General features: G+C 37.2%; 1 protein-coding gene across 7 annotated transcripts; it reads right to left on the reverse strand.

The window, feature by feature from the left end:
- Positions 1-212: 212 nt before the first annotated feature.
- Positions 213-25,203, reverse strand: LOC103704776 (esterase/lipase/thioesterase family protein). Of its 7 annotated transcripts, XM_088720304.2 has the most exons (14): positions 25,157-25,203; positions 24,883-25,052; positions 22,016-22,100; positions 21,802-21,872; positions 16,350-16,464; positions 16,080-16,159; positions 13,664-13,748; positions 13,501-13,581; positions 10,946-11,040; positions 10,727-10,777; positions 10,235-10,315; positions 5,929-6,001; positions 5,012-5,089; positions 213-646 (listed from the first exon to the last, which is right to left on the reverse strand). In XM_088720304.2, the coding sequence occupies exons 2-14, from the start codon at positions 24,981-24,983 to the stop codon at positions 617-619; spliced, it is 1,026 nt and encodes a 341-aa protein (XP_088576430.1). In that variant the 5' UTR covers positions 24,984-25,052; positions 25,157-25,203; the 3' UTR covers positions 213-616. The 7 variants fall into 7 exon arrangements, with proteins under 7 accessions (XP_088576430.1, XP_088576434.1, XP_008786423.3 ...); XM_088720308.2 differs by lacking the exon at positions 25,157-25,203 and having other exon boundaries at positions 21,750-21,872; positions 24,883-25,109; XM_008788201.6 differs by lacking the exon at positions 25,157-25,203 and having other exon boundaries at positions 24,883-25,107.
- Positions 25,204-26,429: the final 1,226 nt, after the last annotated feature.

Below are 26,429 nucleotides of genomic sequence, written 5' to 3' on the forward strand. Positions count from 1 at the left end.
TTTTTTCATGGTGGATGATGGCCAATTAGGATTAGGTGGCTGCAGGACTTTAACCCTCATACGAGTTGGTTGGCTGGCTGCATGATTTGGTCCAAGGGAAAGGTTGATGGAGCTGAGTTGAACACTATAATTTTGCTACCCAAATAATTGAGAAAATAGGTAACCATTGATCTCGCAATCCTCCGGCTGTCTGGTGACCATACCTTGGCGACGTCAAATTGCCGTGGTTATGCATTATTAGCATATTTAGCATCATAAGATGTGATTGATCTGTCAAAATACACATATACCTTCTCATAGGTTCTTCAAGTTTTCAGTCTCTGGATTAGGCAAGTGTTTCCTACAAATCCGGGATTTATGATATATAAATTCAGAAAACTCCTAATAAGTTCTGCAAGCAGAAGCCAATGCCGGGGGCAGTAAGTAATGACAGATTCTTTACAGGGCTTAATCACAGCACCATGAGCGTAAAGAAATTGAAGCTAAAGCCTTTTTGTTGCATTTTACATCTCTGATAAAGCTTTTTATATGGAACGATGTTCACAAACAACTGCCCTGTGAAAATTTGTAACTCAGTGATGTTACCTCTGGTGAAAAACTTAAGTCTCGTCTTCTACTACTGTGGTCGTCGGATGAGGCCTGGTATCTGCAGAAGAGCACAAAGTGTCACATTCAAAGAAATATCATGATCAAGTCAACAATTCATGCAATCACTGCTAAAATGATAAGGTATATTATCAATCAAATAGAACTAACATTAGCCCAATGAACCGACAGAATTGATACCACCACCACATTCAAAGCAGCATTATATCCTGGGATGTGCAGAGCAGGATAGCAAAATGGACCAAAGCTGCTCTGTGGTTTCAGATCCAAGTGCATGGTACAAGCAGAAAGTTGCTAATTGGAGGCATATGCCTTAGGAATGCATATACACACACACACACACACATACATATATATAATTTGATTTTCACAATTTGCCAATCTGCCTATTTGCAGTTAGGGGTCATCTAGATCATAGTAGCCCCTACATGTTTGGATAGAATTAGGTAAGAATTTAACAATATGAAAGAAATATTCAGCATCCCATTCCCCAGTTGCACTCATAATTGCCAAGACCAGAAAGTAAACCACCTTTCCGAACCTCGACAAGGAACACCATGCTATTGTACAAGTTTCTAGAGGCTTTCCCACAAATTATGAGGTTTTGAATGCTAACTTATATTAATTGTAATGGCTCTTTGAATACATCTCATAAGAATTCAGCAAGTCATGCATATGGTGGAAAGAAGTTGATCGCAATATGAGTCTATAAATGGGGTAAACATAAAACAAGTAACATTTATTGACAAGCCAAGTTTCTTGGATATTAAATTGTAGATTTGTTTTTTTAAAAGCAAATTTTAAGAGGTTACATGTAAAGCAATCCCATGATTTTTTAAAGTTATTTTCATAGATTTTTGAGCAATTGAAATCTTTTAAATGTACAAAGAAGTGATCAACAAAGTGATTCATATTGTTTAGCGATACTGAGAAACTGTGAAAGTTGTAGGAACTTATAACATGTTTCCCTAGAAATAAATCAAGGTCATCATGGCATATCAATAAAACCTTCTGAATTTGTATAAATAAAGCTGAAAAGTGTGGACCCAAGGAAAAACAGATTAAAAATGAATAAATAGATATACAAAGTTGATATAGTTCAAACTTCGAAAACTTATATAAACCCCCAAGTCTATATAGATTGATCAGTGTTGATTTTATAGAAAAAAGTACGTATGTCATATGTGTCACATTATTCCGTTCAACTGGTCAGTGGATTCATGGTTCGAAAATTTTTATGAAACTCAAATCAGATTCTGCTAATGAGACCCAGATGCAACAGATAAGTTGAATCCATATTACAGAGGTTAAATCTGTGGATAATATAGTTCACAGATATTGTGTAATGGCTTCCCAAAATATCATACCAAAGCATGGCAAAGAGTACCTCTTACCTGCATGCCAAGAGTGTGCAAGTTCACCGACTAAAGTGTTTATTATTTTCTTGGACATCCACAATGCCACTATTTCATACTGGAGGCACTATACCATAATCGACAAAATTGTCAACTACCCGAATTATAACGATTTTAAAAATTTATGGACCTTGGAATATAACAGCATGTTCTGCCAAACGATGTTAGCTCACCTGATTGGTTCCCACTCTTAAGGGCTTGCAAAAAGGAATATAACAACATGTTCTTTGTACCAACCATTTGAAAAATTGCCTTATACCATGTGATGGGGGGCAAAATGGATCGTCCTGCTCAGGGCAAGGGATAGTCCCATCCCAGCTGGACAGACCACAACACCGACCAGGCAAGACCTCGGTCGCGTTTGGAACCAGCCCGATCTCGAACTCCGCCGAGGGTTCAATTAACCTCGGCCGGACCTCTTCACTGTTACGACTTGCGGCAACCTCTTATGACACTTATAATGATGTTCCGGGCCCGAGCTCGGAACGCCCTGCTGTATCAGCTGCAAGCCCAATAGCTCCTTCGACCACAGGTCTATTCGCCGACGCGCCCTGACCGAGCTCGGGGCGCCCTTTATATTCGCCAACGCGCCCCGACCGAGTTCAGGGCACCCCTTATATTCGCCGACGCGCCTCGACCGAGTTTGAGGCGCCCCTTATATTTGCCGACGTGCCCTGGCCGAGCCTTGGGCGCCCTTATATTCGACGATACACTCCGGCCAAGTTCGGAGCGCCCCATCTAACAACGCATCCCAATCCTTGAGCTTGGGGCACCTTACCGAGAAAACCTTGAAATCATGAATGTTAGGCCGACCTCAACATCCGCCAAGCCGACCTCGCCAAATATATGATGCGATCTCTCATCGAGCTTGACCTCGCCCATGGCCGCATCCACGTACAAGTCCACGCCCACCTACGTGGCCGTACATTACAATGCTACCGCGCCATGCTTTGTTTGCTGACCAACGACAGCCAAGGACAACGCTATGCTGCGCCAGCCATACCCCGTCACACTCATCGATGCCTTACCATTCACAGGAATGGCCTACGCCGTGCGCCTCAAGCAAGCTCCAGCTATGCGCCATCTATCTAAAACCTATCTCCTCCCATGATAAGGACGGGTCATACCTCCGCCACCTGGACACCTTTACGAGGACTATAAATAGCTCCATCAGGTAACATTACGGAGACTTTTGGACCAACTAAGATTCATTCTAACTTGAGCATCGGAGGGCCCTCACCGGAACCACCGGTGAGGCTTTGTGTAGGTACACCGTCGCGCAGGAGGTGGCTCTCCTTTCTTCGCCCCAGCCGGCAGCTCCCTTGACTCCCCCGGTGTGGTCACCCTCGGGCCAAATTTGAACCACAACACCATGTATTTGTATGACAGATATGTTTAGTACCAATCCTTGCAATCAATAGTTCAATACATCATGTTATTGCACTGTCTGGTCTCGCATACATGTTGGTCGCCACAGAAAGCAATCAAGAGCAAGGTTAAAATCAGACCATCTTATTAAAACAGGGATTATAGCTATGGTCCTTGGAAGGGATTATAACTAGGATTATGGGAATGTGACCATCATGTCTCCATAGTAGCCACTTCAATCGCCTCAACCAAGACCAACTTTTCATGAATGATGATGAAACTGGTGATATCTACTAGGCTTCAATGCAAAAATCAATGTATCGCTGAATTTCTAAATTTTAAATTAGATATCATTTTGGACATTCAGCCATAATATTTCCTTCTTATAAAGATAAAAAGATTATCAACAATTACTTTAGTATTAACATGTGCATATGCATGTACATCCTAACTACTGATTCAAAGGTTCATTGTAGAGATAAAAAAGATGAGCACCATCACAAAACAATTTAAAATTCTGAAAATCATAACTTGATTGTCGAATCAACTCCTTACAGATATAAGGTTTGTCGTTGAACGTTAAGAATAGTGAAAATGAGAGATAAAATAATAAATATGTAACAATCTAATGTTATATTTTGAAATCATGTCAGGTTTAAGAGCTGTGGAGAATCTAGGAATGGAACATAGAAACTGGGATAAGCTACAAACATATTATGCCAAGTTGGTCTATCTTTGCAATTCCCTATGGAAAAGCCCCACAATTTGGGTCAGTAATGACTTGCATCATAATGTAGCATGGTATTTATTTAACCTTGGAATGACATTCCGTGCTCAAACAAGGGCATAGTCCTCTACTCTTGTTCTCCTACTTTTCTACTCAGAGAAGCAACCCATGCTATGTTGTATTTGACGCCCATATAGTTCCCCAAGATCTTGTAGTTTCAATGTGAAAGCCCTCCTTCAGAAGGTCTCCGAAATTGTTATGTTCAGAGGCATGTCCTCAAGCCAAGTGTCAAAACTAAAATGATTTTCCAAAGAATTCTATAATCCATTTCCGCTTCAAAATGAACAGGGTTTCACTAATGCAGTATATAACTTTGGCAGAAGCATTTCATCCTACAGCTAGGAGTACCTTAAATAAAGATATAGCACCTAAAATGAATTTTAAATGACCCAAGAAAAGTATTCAAAAATGGGTTCACAGCTGTACTGGCAAAAATACAAAAATGTTTAACAGGGTTACAGGATAATGCCAGGAAGAATGGAATCTGGCAAGATTTATAATCGCCATTTAAAACAAGTTTCAAATATGAGTACAGCATAGTTAATTAAGGTTTTAAACTGTCATCATAGGCAAACCCCTTTCTTTTTCAAAACCAAACAGCAACCGACTTTCCTGTAAATAAATTATTTTAAGTGCATATTATAGTTAAGCATAAAATGAACCAGAGAAAAAATTTATATGGTCAATGACATGTCACTTTTTTACTTAAAAAAAAGGAGTTGGCATACCAAACATATGAAACAAACTTCCAGATATCTTCAACACAGTTATCATGAATAAGTGATCTTACAAACAGATCAATCTCAAACGACTTAATAAGAGGAAAGATATTAACCTCAACACCATGAGGGCCTATGCGATTGCGAGATATAAAATTCAATATAAGTGAAGCAAATTCCTTGGGGACATCTTCCTGCAATAAACAAAGTTTAAGTGAAGAGGAGAAACAAAGATCTGAGCAAATTCTGTGAGCTTTGCATGACACATGCTCATGCACACTATGTACTTCCACTTATGAACACTCCATGCATCAATTGTTGCATATGGGGCCTATGGATTGTTGTGAGTGCATTATTGGATCACTACCTCTCATTACTGTATCTAGTACATTATTGCTATCTTCTGACACTTTGCTCTAAGATTACATGGTATCAAAGTCACAAAGCACCATCTTGGGAATCTTCATAATAACTTCAAGAACTACTATGAGAATTGCTCATCCTTTGCCAATCTCCCTATAATATGTGACCATGCACTATCATCACATTCCACTAACCTAATTCCCACAACATTGAAAATCTTAACATATCCTACCAGAAGAATAGGGATCTAGTTTGAGATCACTTGAGTTCAAATGAACAGTTTAATATAAGAAATGAAGCACATAAACCCACATGACTATTTCTGTCAAGCTTTCCTCTCTACTGATGAACAGTAAAGGAAGTAACCATCCCAAGTTCCTCCAAACACTAGGAGCATTAAACACCAGCAGAGGAGACCCCCTTCCCAGAACATACACAAACATACTCCCCACTCCCTTTTTACATCTTTACTGATCATACAACCTTTTTTTAGATAACACAAACTCCTCATCCTTCTACCGAGCACAAATACCCATTTAACTGCTCATACCTTTTTCTCCCTCATTTTACCCGCATTTTTTTTATTTCCAGATCACCAAAACACTTTGTTTCAATGCTTCCCTTAATCAAGTTAAACTTGAAACTTGAAATGGAGGAAGAAATGGATAACCTGTATAGCATGTCCAGTGTGACGGACAACCACCATTTGAAACTTGCCTTGCATTTGACCAATTGTAAGAGGCCTGTTGCAACATACTCCAATGAATCTCTCGTTTCAAATATTTAAACCTTACCTAAGCTTTAATTAGATATACAATTGCAATCTATTGTCTTTAAAAGAATATATCCATTTTTCTAAACCAACTTCATTGCTATAGTGTGTGAATGGATATAGCAAATATTTATGCAAACATGCTGCCTCAACCAAAAACATATGCAGATATAAAAAAATGTATTACACGAAACCTTCCTTGAAATCATATGTCCATATGAATGCGAATATCCAATTGTGATAGTGAGCATGAATTTCATCTAATGGACGTTTATTTTATGATTTATTTTTAGTCAATAAAGACAACCAAATTTTGTTAAGAATATTTTGAATTATGTTGTTATTAAATGAAAAGAATATTTGTAAGACTGTACAGAGCTATGTGAAAGTTACATGGTTGCATGAAGATGTTTTTCTTGACATCAACATATCAAGTGTCCTTGCAATGAATATAGGCTATAGGATTGGTGAAGTAAACAATCAAGGCTATATTTGGTGCAGGTTAAAGGAGGATTAAATGCAATAAAGTTTCCTTTCCTCCACTTATTCCACTTTAACTTGCTAAATGCTAAAAAGGTAGCCGACTTATTCTAAGGGTAAAATAAGCATTTTAGAAAGTAAGTAGAGGCCTAGAGCTACTTTTTCCACCTAACTCTAGACTATTCTATTATATAAGGCATACTAGTTTATTCCAAAGTAAGGTGGACTAGTTTATTCTGAAAATAAAGTTTCCTTTTACTCCACTTATTCCACTTTAAATTTCTAACGCTGAAAAAATAGCTGACTTATTCTAAGGGTAAAATAAGCATTTTCAAAAGTTGGTTGAGTAGAGCTACTTTTCCACCTCACTCTAGACTATTCCATCATATAATGTGGACTAGTTTATCCCGAAGTAAAGTGGGTTAGATTTAAATTAACCCATTACTCCAGGTTAATTTATTCCACAAACAAACACCATTTTCCTGTCTCACATGCAATACTTGACGCCATCCGAGGGGAAGAAAAAAAAGAAAAAAAAACACTTATTCTTGTCATGATGAGCCGAGGCATTATCAAGTATATGACAAATGCTAAACATGTTCAATCATTCTAAAGAACTCGAGTAATTCCACCAAGTTCCAAGATGGGTGAAAAATATATTATACCATTGTATTAGTTATTCTGAAATCTGACCCAAATTTTTGATGAATGGAATATGTCCTTTGGTAGGTCATTATGATGCTCTCAGGCATAAGATTTTCATTGCATACTCAGGAACTCAACAAACTAATAATGTTGGAAATGTTATGTGAAATGAGCACACTTTGTTTTACAATGAGTATCCAGAAATACCCCACTTTAACATTTTTCAAGACCTCTTGAAAAAACAATTGTCAGGAGGTTTTAGGTCATATAGTGGTAGCCTGGTAGCCATAACAATTCTAGTGCTACCAGCATCAGATAACGTAGCAAAGAAATGAGAACAAAGATGGCCTTTGTGATGGGAAATGGAGGTAATTAAATCAGCTGCGATTTTTCAAGAATTTTTGTAACGTATGCAGTTTGCAGGAGTGAAGTTCAGGTTGGAAGCTGATGCAATCCGGTTTAGGGAGAAATAGATCGTATGAGAAGATAGATTTGAGATTTGTCTCCTGAAAATTTCCTTAGGATTATTTGTGCGCGAGGAGCACATGAATGGCATTTGTGCAGGGGCGGGGGGCGTTTTGTCAGTGGCTATGGTGGGGGGTAGAGAATGAGTTCCTATTTCAAAGTTGGAAGTATGATTTGCCGAACCCGACCGAACCGGGCGCTCTTGAGAATTTTCCTAGGATTATTTGTGCGCGAGGAGCACATGAATGGCATTTGCGCTGAGGCGGGGGGTGTTTTGTCGGTGGCTGTGGTGGAGGGTAGAGAACAAGTTTTTATTTAAAAGTTAGAAGCATGGTTTGCCAAACAAGGCCGAACCGGGCATGGTTTGCCGAACTGGGCCGAACCGGGCAAACCGGGCCGAATGGTCCAGTTCGGCCCGTACCGAGCCGACCTGATGAGGGATCGGGTCGGTTCATCTAGTTTTTTCAGAACTGGCGCTCCGAACCGGCCGAAACTGGTCGCGAACCACACAGACTCGGTCTGAACTGGCTGAAATTGTGCGAAACCAGTGCGAATCGTTCGGTTCGCATCGAGACGGACTGGTTCCAAACTAGCCCCCCTCTCTTCTCTCTTCCTTTTGTTTTAAACTTAAGTTGCAAAGGCTTGAGAAGTTTTTGATTCGGCACGATTGAAGGAGGATCCAACCCTAAATAAGGTATGCTTCCTCTTTTCAATCTCATTTTCTCTTTTTTTGGATGCCAAAAAATACCTTGAAATTTGCAAAATAAGAAAAAATTATGCCAAAATTTTTGATTTTGGCATGATTTCATGATATGTTATAGATTTATGGATGATCTAGACAATCACATAAAAAATTTTAATTTTTAAATTATACATAATTTTTTAAATTTAAAAATATAATTTTGCATATAGTAGGTAAGCAAGAACATTAAAAATTAGACAACTTCTGTACTTATATAATTTTACTAAAACAATGATGAACTCTATCTGCAGCATACTACCTGAATCCGAGGTTTCAGTATACCGTACCTGAAATTGATATAGATAACGAACTTCTGGCCACTCTACGTAATATAATTTACAAGATGGAGCCTGATCTAGAAGTCACAACCCTATGTCTAGAAGAGGTAAGTTAACTTAAGTGAGATGCATAAGTTAACTAGTATCTTCAACTATTAACATATTATAATAATATTTTTTCACAGACCAAAATATTTAGAGAGAGCATTAATAGCATTGATAGACCGGGTCGGCTCGGTTTGGCCCGAACCGAGCGGTACGGCCCGGTTCGGCAATCCTTGCTCACATATATGTCTCTAACTTGGCAATGAGGGCCTCAAGGTCATTAACATCAGCAGGATCAGGCGGAGACCTTGTCCAATGAAGTGTGAGATCCAGGATTGAGGATCCTCTTACCTACACAACACCCATAACATCCATCCTCTTAATATCACACAGCTCTCTAACTATAACTCATTGTGAATCGTTTGGACCTTGGCTTAGTTTATCTTGCCAAGTCTTTCACGGCAATTAGAATAGTTAGAATCCTCATGTAAATGGATTCCAAGAAGATCTGTTGGAGAAACATAAGGTCTCGGACACCTTCTGGCGTGCAATCAACTAAGAAAAATTATATTTAGTTCAACTGAGTGACTTAGATTATCATGAACTAAATCATAGTTCGTCTCAATAGGTAAGCAAGCTAGTAGTTTAGTAAAAATCCAAGGATCAAAAAACACCGAGATATCATTGCCAAATATTAGATGATCACTGAATAAGGGAAGATGTGAGCAGAAGATCGAGATGGAATGATGTAGATTGAAGAAGTGGAAAGGACTTCGAAGAAGGCTTAAGACGGAGAAGGGTAATTTCAGCTTTTAGGGTGGCATATTAACGGCATTGGGTGGTGCATGGACTGCAAGATCACATTGGGTCAATATAGTAACTCAAATGACTCAATTAAAAATTTTTAAAGTAAGGAGGTGTCAATGCAAATTGATCAAAGAAGAGGGCATGTTTCTAAAATTTTCCCTTATTTTAGAAAAATGTTCCAAATAATTTTTTTAGGTTTCATGATCACTTAAATCGTTTACAGAGCAAATGATTTACATCCCAACTCGTGATATTTCATACATGTTTTTAGAACTTGTGCATGTATCAATTAGTTAAGTTATGTATTTATTCTTTTTCTAAGTTGGAAATTAAAAAAAGAATATGGAGAGAAAATCCTGCAACCCTAGTTGTAGGAAATTCCTACAATCGGGTTTTGTGGCAGATTTCTATTTGTAAAAATTGGGCCAGCATGCAACACCAGTAGGTTGGTTTTCAATGGAAGAGAATCTTATCTAGATTTTCATTTGACCTATTAAAATTTGTTATGTGACCAAGTTGTCACTATTTCCAACAACTTGGTTAATAGAAGATCTGCTTTGATAATTGTGTTCAAAAGTAGGCAGACAAATAACTAATCAGAACTACCAGTCAAAAGGCAACATAAATTTGTACAAAGGCCATAAAAAATGGACTTACAAGTTTTCCTGTCGATAAAATAAGTTATGAATTAAAGAAAAAATTATTGACATGGTTCAGTTCATGCAGGTATATTGGAGAGAACCTGTCTAGTCTGTCCGTTCCTGCTAATAGTAATAGCTTTGGTACTGGACATGATAAGAACTTCTCTGAGAGGCCCTCATACCTGGCAACATATAATGATTAGATTTAAAAATATTAAGGATCATGACAGCAAACTATGTAGGCAAGGAACTGATTAAAAGCAAAAAGAGCAAGATTCTTAGTGTGAGAAATCAGAACATTATTATCTAAAGAAATGGAAGAAATTGAATAATTGGTTTGCCTCTTATAGTTACAACTTACAAGTTCATATAATGCAGTTTTCACAGTTTAATATCAATTAGTTAGCGCTTCTTACCTACTTTACTAATATGCTGATGTGTGTGTGCAAGTGTAATATTTTCAAATCAAGCTACAAAATTCAGGTTTCCGGGTCACAATTCAAATGCCCATAGGCATAAAGGAAGCACAACAACATCATATGAACCCAAAAATTACCAAATTATACAGCAAGTAAAAATGATATTGGACCTACCAGCCTTTCCAGTATTTCTCCGTTTCTTCAAGAGGAGTACGGTATGTAAAACTGCAAATAAACTTTTACTGTCAGAAATATTAACTTTAGATACAAAACCAGACTGCATGAATTGCAAGGTAATAACTGTCATTGCAAAGTTCCCAAGGTAAACGCACATAAGATAAAGACACAGAAAAACCAAGTCAAGCATTGGTTGTAAAACATGCTTGTGCTCACCATTTCTTTGAATCATCATACTTTAATGTTGATGGAACGGATACACAGGCAGATTCAACATTTCTTAATGGGCCTGCTCTGACACTCCACTCAACCTGTGAAAATTTTAGAACTTCGATGCATCAAAGTTACAATGCATATAGTACTTTCTACTGTTATGTTTATGCATGCCAATCTTCACATATAAGTGAAGCAGAAAGTCATTTAACTATTTGTATTCTTTCCACAGCACAGTGTGAACTCCACTGGCAAAGAATAAAACTGACAAAGTGATCCTGTTCCAAGGAGTGGTCACCTGGGTGCCTACCCCCTAGGTAGTAGATGGGCTTCAGAATGCTATGGCAACCCTTATCTAGACTGCTGTATAAGTATGATGTATATGTAACATACAGGTATATATACAGAAATATAATATACAAATAGGTAGACATGCATGTTCATATATGTCCGCACTTATACACACATCCACAAGGAGGAAAAGGCATATAAGATCGGAAGCAAAAGATTAATCAGATTTCACGAAAGAGAATAAATATCACTCCAAGTATCAAAGAAGTGATTTTAAATTTCTTTTGGAAACTTTAGACTTAAGTTCAGCCTCCAGCAAGAAAAAACTAGCCCAGCAATCTCTACAGTGTACAATTTGAAAAAATACAATCATGGCATAATTATGCATGACTTTCATATGATTATGAATAATGTAATCGTACTATATGTCTACCACATATGCCTTCTGGCATGTTCAAGCATCTTATTGAAATTGGAAAGAATCTGAAAATACGAAGAAAAAAAAATGGATTAAAAAAGTAAGTGACTCTGGGTCATGAAGAGACAACATGGTAGGTCTATTGTGTCTGGTTACTTGGGCAATTAACGTCATGGAGTAACAACAAGATATATGAAGTTTGCTGTTAGAATTTTGTTCAGTTGCAGGAGTGCAATAATTGGAATTCTACTCTGCATTTCTGGTTGGTTGGATATATTTTTCATTTGTGGTCTTAGAGAGTTGCAATGACAGAATGAAGAGGGAGTGTGAGGGTGCCAGGCTGGGATAGCACAATGTAGAGAACTAAGATTTAGATGGGTTACACCTATTTTGGTAGTTGTACTCCTCTTGTTTCTTGATATTCCTATAATATGTGATGTGAGAGAGAAAACTCATGGAGAGTGCAACAATCTGCTGTTTTAGGACATGGTGGATCTCTATAGAACATGCAAAAGCCAGTTACTGAATGTCAATTGGTTTGAAAACTAACACAAACAAAATTGAAACAGGCTTTGTGTTTTCAGCAAGGAACTGGAAACAAGGGAACATATATTGGTCCATCAAGAAAAAAACACACAGAATGCAGAAGTCTGTCACATGGGAATACTATTGTGTGAGAACTAACAAACTGGCTCTCCTCTACAATGACATGCTTGATATAGCACTAAGAAATGGCCTAGCAAATGAGATGACCCGCCATCCAAAAAACTGTTAAACAGGATGTCCTTCTAGGAACTAACCACCATTAACTGGATGTGGTATTCACAGTGCATAGTGAAACAAGCATTGATGATCGATCAGGTTAAAGTTGTGCTGTTGTGGAAAAAACTAGTAAGCTCGATTGGAGAAGTTTAGTACTAAGAACTCAAAAAGAAAAAAATAACATTAATTAGGAAATCAAATATATGAAAATTCATAAAAATGGTAAATTGACTATCAAAATGCATTTTGTAATTTGTATTCTTACTATTTAAAACACTAACACATAGTGCTACCAAAAGATGCTAACTAGCTTAGCTAAAAGGGTATGAGATGCATGTCATGCTGATGAGGATGCCTTATCTTACTGCATATCATACTATTGGTTACGGTATGCGCCAACGCCTAAACCTCTTCAAATCAAATATGCTCTAAAAATAACAGTACATATCAAGACATTATTATAGTAGTTCGATGACCATAATGTAGAAATAGGGATTCATATCGCAAGCTGGTGTTGTCCTTAACCTTCTTGTTATGATATTCTAAGCCTTACCAACTTGATGTTAAGAAATTTCTGGACCTAGAAATTCATTTCATACAATTGAAGGCATTAGAAATAAGCTCTGGCAATGGTACCCTACAGATTTCATAGTATTGAGCTTTGGGGAACAGCACAAGAAACTGAGTTTTGTTTTAACACAATGACATCATCCCCAAATATATGACACTCTACATAGGTGTCCTATCAAAGTATGCTTCTGAGCTAGTGACTGGGTATCTTGACTTACTAATATTTGTACTTCTACAAGCCAACTATTTGATGATAGGACAATTTAAAGAGTAATACATATAAATTGAAATAACTAGTGAAAAGATATCCTAGTTGATAGCATGCAATATAGCTTTTTATGAAATTAAATGTGCTTTCAAAATCGAGCCTAACCATAAACAAAGTATCATACTGTCATAACACAATAATAATGAAGAACATATGGAATAACAAAAAAGTAGCATACAAGTTCATAGAAAAAATTCATGGGAAACAGTTTCATATGTGATTCGATAACTTTTAACGCATAGTACATACTGCTTTCTCCATGGTGAGGAAGTATTGCATTCGATTTGACAGGATTTTCTGCATATGGATCAATGATGCCATGGCTGTTCCCTGTTTTCGAAGTTTTTGATTCATGTAAAACTGATAAGAAATTAAAATCCAATAATATAAATATTTTAAGCATGAAATAGACCTCAACGACATCAACAACAACAAGGCCATGCACATTAGGCATCGCTTTCATTGCAGCTACATGCACAGCCACAGAACCTCCCATGCTGCCAAAAAGAATGTAAGAAAAGAGACATTTATTTAAGGACAGTATCAAACTCACTGTACGAGCAAATTTGATTGCCAACAATATCATAAAAAATAAAAAAAGTTGAGAATTTCCACTGTCATTCAGAAAAACACCGGTTAATTTACTACTTCATGGTATCTTTACCCCTGGAGGTTTTTGAGTCAGTCAATTCCCGCTGCTTGCTAACCTGACAGCTCAACAAAGCATAGGGTGTATTTTATTTTTTAAGAAGCTTTTGAAGACAAAAGCAAGCATTTTGCAGAAGTAAAGAATAGGCACAGATCAGATTCAAACTCTGGAGACTCCACAGCACCTTTTGGTCTGAGAAGGCATTATGATTGCCAGCAGAACAGCCTTTCTAGAAAGATTTTCTGAGCTTTTCATTTTTCAGTATTTCTTGGTCCAAGGAACTTGGATGACCACTTTTGTACTTCTTTCTTTTTTGAGTTTTACTAAAATTTACTGCTTCCACAAAAAAAGGGTTCAATTGGAATTTGAATGTCTCGCACATGCAAGCTTATGTGGATAGCCTTGGGGATATGTTTTATTTATGGACCTTTCATAATTCATATTGATTCATAGCTTTCCCATAAAACTTTAAAAAGGCAGGTTACGAAGATCATATCAGCAATACCAATTTGGATACAATTAGGAATTGTATGGTTATAGGGGCTTACCTGCTTAAGTTTGTGCTAAAAAAACAACATGAGTCAAAACCAACTTTAACTCTTGAGTTCTAGTGTTCTAAGTTCTAACGTTCTTGCATCTCTGAAACTTCAAAAGATGACTCGAATTTCGGTGATGAAAAGCAAAAAGACCGAAATTCATATGAAAGTAGGATGGTGCTGTTACCATAGAAAAACTGAGTTTGATTTCATGTAAAATAGCACAGAAAGAGTACTTAAGTTCTATGCCTGTATGAGGAGGTTTTGAAAGATACAGATTCAGTTAAATTGATGCTCTTCAGAGTATTATAAATGAGATTTGAAGCTTGGAGAAAGGTTTTAAACGGCTTTTCCTCAACCTAAAGTCTAGATCTTCATTAAAATGAATAATGAAGAACGGTTCGTAACATGAACCCCAAAGCATGCATTCATGTTATGACTATGGTGCATGTTATGAGAGGAGACATGCATTCAGTATCAATTATTTGTCATTGTTGAGACCTCCCACGTAAGTACACAGTAATTCTTGCATTATCTGTCATTCTGTTGCGTGTTCGCATTTTGTGCCCAAAATATTTCAAGATCCAAGTATCCACCAAAAAGTAAATCCAAATCATTTTTACAAAAGTAACAAAACAGCAAATTGCATTACATCTTTCTGAACCAAATGAAATTATCAAGTGCCTATAGTTTCACAGGTACTGTTAAGACACCCAGATCCATATCATATCCTATTTAAATGACCTTCCTTCAAAAAATTGGTCCATGAATGGACTTCTTATTATAACACAAATTTAAAAATAAGCTGAAGTTGCATAAACAAAAAATGCTGATAGAGATCCAATGCACACTTTTAGGAATGAAAATGATGTAATGAAGTTATAAAAGCCCAACAGGTTCAGCAGCTATCAAAGGCTCCACCAACACATATTCAAAATATAAAATGATCGAGGAAAGTGTTGACAATATCAAGACTTCATATGCAGTGATCATTTCATGGTAGTGCTTTTCCTAATACTAATCCTGCAATCTCAACCCACTGCTCGTTCATGACATGGAAACATGCCAATAAAAAACAAGCTTAATGAATCAATCTAAGGTTGATGATTTTTCAAACAACTTATGTTGATGTTGCTGAATAAATCGATTACTTTTTTTCAGACCAAGCCAAGCCATCTTTAGAAATTGTTCAAAAGTATCATGAAGAAAATGACAGAGAGACAAGTGTATGAAATATATATGTTGAAAAGAAAACATTCAGCACTCTTACTATAATGGGAAGATCTGATGGTATAGTGGGTTTAGACTGTAAGAATGACAAAGGAGCAGTATACATTCACCTAGCTGCGCAATTTTTGGATATCGACTGCCCAACACTAAGGAATTTTACATAGTATTTTACAGCTAGCTTCATGTGTAAGATTGACTACATAAGTCTTGCTAAACAGACTCCTAAAAGCATGTCCAATAACAAACTAAACTATTATTTTTTAGTTTTCAAGTAAACCTAGTTTATGCATTTTATGAGAGAACACTTAGATACTATTCACATAAATCAAGGCACATGGCAATCAATGAGATAAGCATGATGCAGCGATCAACTCAGAAAGATCAGACGATATTACACACTCGAAGAAGAAAACCTGTGGCCGACAAGTATAATCGCAGGAGGGGAATTTCCATACGCTGTCTTCAAAACAGCCAAAACATCATTGCGTAGAGTCTGTAAATTCAGATTGATTAGTTCCATTTTCTGATAACATACATTCACTAAAAATTCAGATAAAGCGAATTCAATGAGATTTATTATTAGAACTAACAAATAGAACAAGACAACAAAAACCCAAAAAACATTCAACAAGATCTATAAACTAGTTTGCATGCAATAATTTAATAAACTCAAATGGACATACTTCAATAGATAAGTCCAGATCATTGTCAGTGGATGACTTTCCATGCCCTCGCAGGTCCATGGCAACGACCCGAGCCTTTTCCTTGATTATACTAGCTGACAACGCAAAAGAAAGCCTGGCAAAAAGGAAGCTTAATTTCAACATAATGAAATTAATATTTACATGATAACCAGAAATACTTGTTCTTTATCACATATAGAACTTTGCATGTATCAGTACAATAGAGGTGACTGGGCATCTACCACCATAACTTCGCAATTCAATAGAAACATGGTTTTATAGATAGGTGGAACAGGATGGTACCATAGGTACCATACTGTCGCAATGGGATCCATCACCCAGACAAGGCTCGGCTCACCATAACAAGGTGTCCCAGCTGACACGGCTCGATACCAGCAGGTATAGACCTCGGATTGGCTGGTACAATGCTCATACTGGTCATCACAGCTGAATCGGATCAATATCAAATGGTACTGCACTTGGTATTGTTGGATCTAAGGCACCCCGACTAGGATACTCAATACAACTTTTTTAAAAGAGGATGGGGGTACCAGGGAACAACTAGGTATTCCGATGCCTTTAGGCATCTCGTGAGGACCTTTTAACCCCAAAAAATGAGAAAGAGAGTGAGAGACAAAGAGGAGAGAGAAGGAGACAAAGAGAGGAAGAAAGTGAGAGAGGGGTCACCGGTGGATAAACAAGGGAAGGCACTCCATTTGGGTAAGGCCCTCAGATCTCTATTTTTTTTTTTTTTGGTGCAAAGTTAGCAAAAATTGTAAAAATGGGAAAAATCTGCCAATTTTTTGCCTTTATTTCAATTTTGGATATGTTGTAGGCTAGACATCGCTTTATGACGTTGTGATTTTTATGTTTTCAATCAATATTTTATTTTTATGAATTATATATTTCTGTATTAAATATTAATGAAAAAATATATGGAAATCTAGACTAAAAAAATTGTAGCATGCATGCATTCATTATGCACATGCTAATATCTTTTTCAAGATATTTATAATCATTTAATTAATTTCTTGTCAAGAAAATAACTAAAAATTTCTAAGTTCCTCAAAAATCTAAAAAAATACAGGTAGATGTCCTAAAGTATCTCATGCATGTTGGTAATTTATGAATTTTTTCATGATTTTTGGACTATTATTAAGTGAAAATATTTAAAAAATTAAAAAAAGGTTAGCTGAATGTAATAAACATGGAACACGCATTGATAATTAACAAGATGAGTTCTAAAATTCCCATCATGTATTTTATTTATAATTTTCTAATTTTCAAGTTATTTTTTAATTCTATTGATTAATAACATGGAAAATATTTAAAAATAAAAAATATTTAAAAAAAAAATACATATAATTCAATTGTTAAAAACATGGAAAATGCATTTGATAATTAATAAGAAGAACTCTAAACTACTTATCTTGCATATTATTCATCACTAAAAATAGCATATTTTTTAATTATTTCTAAATAAAAAATTATTTATAAATCATGAATAATATGATAAAATTCTAGCAAACTGAAACATTTGCCAATGAATCATAATAGCTACAGTGGACCACAAATCTCATCATATGCTAAAAGTGGATCTCCTAGTGTACCAGCTAAAGTGGATATATGGTTTCTTCCACTCAACATATCCTATTAGATTCGACTATGCACATTTATCGCCAAAAATCGAAGTATAGTGCTGCTTCGTACTACCCTAACCAGGGATGACCGGGCATGAGTAAGAAATATATATACATCCGTAACATCAGAAGCCATCAGGTCATTATCCAACAACTTATGACTAGTAAGGATGGTGAAATTATCTAAGTTGGTATAATTAGAGCTAGAAATGGGCCAGGCCATGCTCCTACACCAGCCTAGCCTGAATTATTTTTGTTCAAGCTTTGGGCTGGGCTTAGGCCTAAAAACTTTTGGAAAATATAGGCCTAAGTCCGACTCGAGACCAAGCTCGGGTCGACCCAAATCCAATTTGGTCGGCCTGGAGGAAAGCGATAAAATGGCTCCAAAGAGGGGATCGGGGCTGCTAGATGGAGGAAGAAGAGCGAGGGCACGGCAGCAGCAGCGGACTCAAGATCACCGTGGAGGACATAGGACCCCGGGAAGGGCCTGTGAGTAGGGGGGGCTCAGTAGGGGGTGAGATAGAGGGATCGGTGGTGGAGGCTATGGGACGGGCGAAGGCTAGGGTAAGGGTTCCCCATCATGTGGAGAGCTCTTCCTTGCTCACAAATCACCGCCCATGTCCCCCGGTGAGCTCGCCTGTAGCTACGCTACCCCCATCATCCATGATGATGGCATCCCCATCACAGTAAAGAATCAACATCTTGGTGAAAGCCACAAACTTGAAAATCGACTTCTAATGGGCACCCCTCTTCGCACAGCTCCTTGAGAAGAGGAGTTTTGATGACCTCATTCTAAGCTTCGGATCTAAAGGAGGCGGTGTCATCACTGTCTCTGCTGCCTCAGCCACCCTTGTCGCCGCCCCTGCAACCAAGGAAAAGGAGCCAAAGGAGGAGAAACATTCCAATCGAGGAGGTTCGACAAGGGGGAAAGGATGGGGGATCTTGGTTTTCTCAAAAGGGAGAAAAAACTCTAGTGGAGAATAGGAAAAGAAACGAGCTTGAGTTCGGGCTCCAATTCAGGCCTTGTCTGGGCTCGGGCTGGGCCAGGTTGGACTAAAGATATACCCGAGCCCAACCTAAAAAATATATGGGCTCTATATTTAAGCCCAAACTCGATCCACACTCTTTTAGGCCTAGCCCGTACGTAGCCTGACCGGAAGTCGACCCAGCCCAATGGGCCTCGGGCTGACCCAAACCCATTTCCAGCCCTAGGTATAATGTTCTAGATCCAGACTATCAATAAGATCTGGATAGCCATTAACATTCTACATGGGAGTAGATTATTAAAGAGAGTTATCATGATTTTCTTTTTACAATACTATATTGTATTTCCTATTCTTCACTCATAAGTTGCTAGTTAATTGATCATTGAGTGTTAGTACTAATATCAACATTCAATTATCACAAAACATCCCTTAAAATTTTTAAAAATAAAAAAAAACAATTTCACCTAAATATCTTCATCATGCACAAAAATCCAAAAAAAAATCATGAAAACTAATAATAAAAGGAATACATTTTTGGCCATCATAATATGGGACCAATACAAAGCCAGTATCATGTGTCGGTAGAAGGTGACCCGGTACTGTACTAGTTTGGCCAAAATCCGGCATTTGGCTTGATACCGATTTTTAGAAACTTGAATAGAAAAATTATAAAGATAAGAGAAAAAAACACATTTTAATGAGCATATCTATTGATTATCTATGAAAAGATATCAGGTTGAACCTTGACTGATCATATTCATACCAGAAAGTTATCTTTTGATTCTCGATATTATTTAACCAAACTTGTATCTCAAAAGTAGAATTTTTTAGACCATGTTGTGATCAGATTAATTCTCATTAACACAATGTTGCTTCAAGACTTAGTGTTTTTTTTTTTTTGAAATCAAAGGCTGTTGTAAGAAAGGATTTGAAAGGCTTGCAATGATATTAGATTTAACCCTTAGAAGATTACTAGAGAAGAATTGACAAGAGCAAAGCCGACTAATGGGTTAAGTTTTGGTGGTTATGGTTAGTTTTTTTGCTTATCTAGGCAAATGACATAAATTACAATGTCCAAAAGAATCTGAAAGCCTGTCAAAGCAACACAACCATACTCCATACATATATGAAATCTATACATCATTTGTGTTTTAAAGTAATGTAGGGATGGGTATTCAATGCATTGGACCATTTGCCCTCTTTTTCAAAGTTCGTTCTATCTAAAAAGACACACTTGAAATGATGTTGGACTTGACACCCTTGGCTTGAATTGACGAGAAAAAAGTGGTACCATTATGACTTCACTGTATGGTCTTAAGGAGTGGAATCTAGTGTTAGAGTAGACACATCAAGAATCTCAAATTTGGAGAACTTCAGGTAATAGCAACAATGAAGTCAAAACATAATACATATTGTTGGTCCACTACATGGAAAAAATTAAGAATCCATCACACAATTTATTTTTTCACATGAGTAGACACGTGTGTTTCTCATTCATTGTATGAATATCAAGTAGAAGGGGAAAAGAAGACAATGAACTTTTACATTAAAAAAATACAGCACAACTTCCCCACGGTAGGTTATTTTCAGTCATTCCTAGTTGTATTGTTGCAGCCTGATTTATGGAACAACCCACAGTGCCAGACTCTTGAAGTATATGACCAGGTTAATTGTCAAAGACCATAGTTAACACCAAACATGCATCTTTAGCCATGTCATGAGGCAGTGGCTTTGGAAGTTGAACTTAGCTGTCTAGAACTGAACTGAGATCTATACAGTCATTTCGTATTTTAGGCTTCATGATAAAGAGGAAACTACTTATCAATTGAATAAGTTGAGATCTATAAATAAACAATGTAATGTCCATCCAGTACATCCAATAGTAAGGAAAAAGGTAGAGGCAAAACATATTCTCTGGACCTATATGTTGACATATACGATCTGGTCTGGCTTCTAACAAGCAGGCCTGTGATACTAGCTTGTCGAGTGTCAACTATTATAAATATTAAGCCAATCTAGTCTAATTCGTGCTTGACTAATGACCCAATTACAACATGATGCACCAAATCAGATCCCATGATGATGCATAATCAGATTAGTGAACAAATCAGATCAAATATGTCAACACTTATGACCTTTAATCTTGACTCATCCCTGAACATCACCATTCAAAATAAGACCAGTGGTTAGTGCATTGACTAAGGTGCAGTCTAGATGCAAAAACATTCTAGCATCTGCATGATACTTCTCATGCAGATGGAAAGGTTTGAGAAGGGGAAGCCGGGAGAGGAAGGAGATCATGGTATTGCAAGCATGTAAGCCCTGCAATTTCGAGATAGTACATTCTGATAAAAACCATTTTATCCCTAAAATTTAAGGATTACAAATTCGACGGTTGCCCTCAATTGGTCGACTTACTCCTTCTTTGGACTCCTTCCCTTCCTCCTTTTCAGCAGGCATGCTTGATATCTGTGGATGAGCAAAGCTAGCAACGAAATGTGGTTTAAATGTTTGTCATTGCCTAAATGTTGTAAATCATTGAATTACTTAAATTGAATTTCAAGTTACCATGCTTTGACCTATTTAACTATCTAAAGCAGCAGGAGCTTCGTAATCAATTAAATTTGATTTGTGTATAATTGTGGCCTATGAACTAGTCAATTTACCATATAACAGTCCTATACAAGCAGTAATTATCAGTTATCCATGCACACACAGAGAGAAAGAGATGGATAGACGGACGGACAGACAAACAAATAGACAGAGAACATTACGTGGGCAACATAGAAACCTGATATCCTTTAGCCAAAAACAAGTCAAGCATACCCTGAATAGCCACCTCCATGTAGGCAAAAAACAACTGGCCCTTCTGATCCGGCCATCCAAATATGGAAGACCTAAACAATGAAATGGTGAAAAGAGAAAAAAAAATACTGTTATTCAAATCTTCATGCAATTAAGGAGCAAAAAGAAACAAAAACAATAATCACAATGCCAACAACAACGATAAGAATATTCATAAATTATAAAGCCTACTCACATTATTTGTTCCTGGAATTGTTACATATTCTTCTTTGTCGAAATAACTTGACCATTCTAAAGGCGCGTACTTTTCAAGTGAACTCCTGCACGTACATTTGATTATGGTAATACATGACAAAGTGCATCAATAAACAATTTTTTTATGAGCTCTACCCAGCAAATGAATGATCATTGAATACATCCCAAGAGGTTTCAATTGTTTGGTGTACATTTCTAATTTGTTAAACAGAAGTTTCTAGTAGGATATCATAAGATAGATCGAACCAATTGGCAGGTTAATTGCAACCAGTATCAATTGTGCCTTTCAAGGATCGCCAAACCGGTACTGGGACATGTACCAGTCGGGGACTGGTTTGGTAGTGTATCGACATATGGTACACTAAGACGCGCTGGCTCGGAACCGGCATGTCAATTTTTTTCAGCTTTGAAAAATATAGGAGCAAATGAGGTAGGAGAGGAGAAGCATACCTTATTTTGAGTTGGATCTTTCTTGAATCGCCTTGAATTGTCACATGTTTGGCCAAAAGGGGGGGAGGGTTGAAGAAAACTTCAACGGAAGAGTTGGAAAAGTTCTCGGGCCTTCCCAACTCAACACATTAAAAAGAAAAAGAGAATGAGTTGTCTTGAACCTGAGATGGTCCGAACGGGTACGAACCGGCCGATTCGGAACCGAACCCCACATCCGAACCAACCTAGTCCCACGCCGGGTCGGCTTGGTACAGGCCTAACCAGGTGGTTCGGCCCGGTTCGGCGATCCTTGGTGCTTTTACATATCAATAGGTAATTCTCTTTTTAGTTATTGTGGCAGATACTTCCAAAAGTTTTGCCTGCATCAGCTTTTTCCCATAATGATGTAGTTATAACAATTGTATGATGACTCAAGAGACCAAGTCACAACTCATTTTGCAACACGTAAACAAATCATTTGCAAGACAAACCCTGTCAAGCCAATGACCTGAAGTCTTTTCACTTTTTTGGAGAATTATATGTGTGGTATCATTATTAATTAGCCACCTTCCTTCAAGCATGTACAAGCACTACCACAAGACCTAGTTGGTTCAATATGTCATTTTTATCAAATTTAACATTTCATGACATATATCTGTTATAAAGTCAACAGCGAAACAAGTAAGTTCTTGTTTGTTTGATTTTGTTATGTTGCATGGATGCATCCTAGGTGCTCTTACCTCCTAAAATTAATATATTAGCTTGTTGACATAGAACTTCATGAATGATTATAAAGCACTGCTACTCACAAGGCTATGTGCTTTGTCAAGACAAATTTCATCAAATTCTCTCACAACTTTCATCCAGGTTTTCTTAAGTTTCCCTGCTCTTACATACCCTTCACGCAAAAATTTAAGATCATTATCAAGGGCTCCTCCAGCCTCTTTTGCACATTCCAATACTATCTTTATTGGTCCTTCATCAATCATTCCTCTATTGACCCAGCAAAGATACTTCTTCTAATGTGCTCATTTCCAACTCCACTTTTGTAATAACACTGCAAATCCACCTGCAAATTGTCATCTGTCAAAGCTAGTCTATGTGCACAATCCATTATTTGTCCAACATCTGACCGTCAATTTAATTTATCCTAGGCCTTAGTAAACAGAAATGTTCTGAAAGAACTCTGATATTGGTATTACCCAAAAAAAAGACTGAAACTTCCTTGATTTCAAAATTATCTCTAAAGCATATTTTGCAGTGAGTACATCCTACGAAAGCTTTCAATTTATGGATAGGTAAATTGCAAGTCCCTTCTTGGTCAAGTATTCACAGTCCCGCTAATTTTAATCAAGAGATAGATGGCATATCAACAATAAGATATACTTTTGGAACCTCACTAAAAGGAAAGCATTTAGAAAACAACAACAACAAAGAGATGCATCTTAAGGGCTAAGGCACAAAACAAAATTAACAGATACCACTCTGACTATTTTTGTGTTTGTCAGCCATTCTAAGACTCAAACTCTAGATACTCAGGTAAAAAACTCCCAGAGTTTTGTCAATAATCCAGGCAAGTTTCAAGACTGTCAGCAATGAATCAATCCAATATTCTCAATTATCATCCAAAATTAATTTGACTCAAAACTTGTCAGTCCCAGAAGAAGAAGAAGACAAGGAAGAAGGTGGTTCTTGAAACTGTTAAAATCATATTTATCTTTTTTTATGGCAATAAACTCATAGTGTTGTTTTGCGGGCTTTCTTGTAGGGATAGTTTTCAAAGCCAAATTCGACATCATAGCACCATGTCTGCATGCCTTGAACCAGCCCATAATTCTTTCTTCATTTTATTAAATGAATCAAAAGGGACACCAAAACAAAACCCTAGTTCACATCTCTAGCTCAATAATTTCTAATTGGAATCAACACATTACAGGTTCCTCTAATCAGTAATTATGACCACATCAAAAGAGCTATTCTTTTCTTTTTTTTTTGGTTAACAGAGCTATTCTTTCGTTTGCCAAAAAAAAGAGCTATTCTTTCCCAATTTGTGCAATCACTATGAGATCTCTGGCTATCTACAGTTCTCGAGTTTACAATCCTCTCAAGCTAGTGTAATCAGTTGATCTAGATACACGAAGAAAATCTTTTAACCCTTTTGCTTTCCCTATTCAACCGTGGGAGTCTATCTAAACCTCCAAACCAAGAAATACTTTAGACAAATTACATCAACGTCCACCCGGACGTAATTTCTTGTACAATTCCGATCAGAATGAATTCTTGATTACTTTTTCATAACCAACGGCGCATGCCAGAATTCCAGCACGAAAATAAACTTTGATTCGATCTCAAAAACCCCATTTCCGATCAATGGGAAAAGGCTATCACAAATATGAGGAATGAGGAAATTATTCTTACTGAGATGCGGGACGAGGAGGGATGGAATTTGGAGAGAAAGCCGAAGGAGATTGTCCTTCGGATCCCTCTTCTTGAAGCGGAGAAAGGTTCGAGGGCTCCATGGCTTCCTTCTTGGTGGCCCGACACCGAGTTCTTCGGTTCTTTTTGGTCGAAGACGCCGGCGAGATCCGCTGGGGAAAAAGCGGTAAGAGAAGTATGAGCATGAGAAGAACCGTCTAAACTGAAGCACTTCTATGATGACAACCATTATAAAAAATATTTCAAGAAACTTCACGTTCTGGCAGATGGAGGCCACAAACACGTGGGCTTCTTTCTTTGTATGCCTCAGTTTGTCATGTTGGTCTTCGTAGACTTTGTGTCCGAGGATCCGTGGGCTGTGGCCAAGTTACAGGTCAGGACAGCGCGCATAGAATTTTTTACGCATACACACTCGAGACTCGAGACGACCAAGCCCAAACCCTCGCCTGGTGTTTATTGTGCAAGGGTTCGAGCTAATTGACCGGGGTTGGCCAGGGCCCAAAAGATGAACCATGCTTATAGATTTTTTTGGCCACAAGCTAGCCTGACCCTGTGTGACTGCATCGATTTGAATTTTGTATTCGACTCATCAAGGGGTTGGTGGATGGATTCTTTAAGATGAGCTGAGGTTCAATTGGTGGATGGATGTGATCCGTCAATTGGTGGGTTTTTATTTGGAGAGTTTTTTTTTTTTTTTTTTTTTTTTTTTTTTTTTTTTTTTTTTTTGGTGGGGGGTAGAGACCAATAAATATATTTCTGTTTTCAGAAATCCGAAAGAAAAAAATTCCTGTTGTTAGTCTTTTTAAAAAAATGACAGCGATGCCGATACAGCCTTAATATCTTTGTCTTTTGTTTCCTATTAACCCCAAACGGCCAGATATGCAATATAGTGTGGCAAAAAGCATTTTTTTTATACCCAAAAGCCATCATTTGTATGCATTCTAAAAACAGCCTGTCCAGATTTTCCTATAGAATTATACTGAAAATCCTATAGAATTTATAAGTTAGACTAGTACAACCAGTAAGGTCACAGGCTACATGTTGAGCTAGAAAAAATATTCAAGAATTGCTTTGGAGTAGGCTGATCCAAATTCTATAGAGAGAAAAAAAAAGGTCTTATAGGATTCAAGTCGGCCTACTCGGTATTTTATGGATATAAATCTAACCTAGCATATAGCATGTGATCTTGCTGGTTATACCGGCTCAATCTACTAATCCTATAAAATTTTCAGTGCAATCTTGTAGGAAAATCCAAATAAGCACTAAATATTATTTTATACCATGGTAAGCAAAGTTGTTAAAGAATATAGCAAGTGCAATCTCTTGAGCTAAATTAGACTCTCCTAACTAGTATACAAATTGAAAAAGGATCTCACAGGATCATCTTCAAAGCAATCGATATAAGGTTGGCATTGCAATCATCTACATTTTGTTGTGCAAAAACATTTGAATCGCTTTGACGGTCTGTAGTTCTCAAAATTACACGGTTAAGCCTCCCACAATTAGTCCTTTTTCTCCAATATCCTAGA

This window comes from Phoenix dactylifera, chromosome 4 (assembly GCF_051530095.1).
Source record: "Phoenix dactylifera cultivar Ajwa chromosome 4, Ajwa_hap1_PhDact_Kaust_v1.1, whole genome shotgun sequence".
Taxonomy (NCBI): domain Eukaryota; kingdom Viridiplantae; phylum Streptophyta; class Magnoliopsida; order Arecales; family Arecaceae; genus Phoenix; species Phoenix dactylifera.

Coding starts and splice junctions, on each gene's coding strand:
- LOC103704776 (XM_008788201.6), bottom strand. CDS start 25,085: ATGCTCATACTTCTCTTACCGCTTTTTCCCCAGCGGATCTCGCCGGCG. Junction 16,465..21,801: donor CATGGAGGTGGCTATTCAGG/GTATGCTTGACT, acceptor CCTTTTTGCCAG/GCTTTCTTTTGCGTTGTCAG. Junction 10,778..10,945: donor TATGATGATTCAAAGAAATG/GTGAGCACAAGC, acceptor GTTTATTTGCAG/TTTTACATACCGTACTCCTC.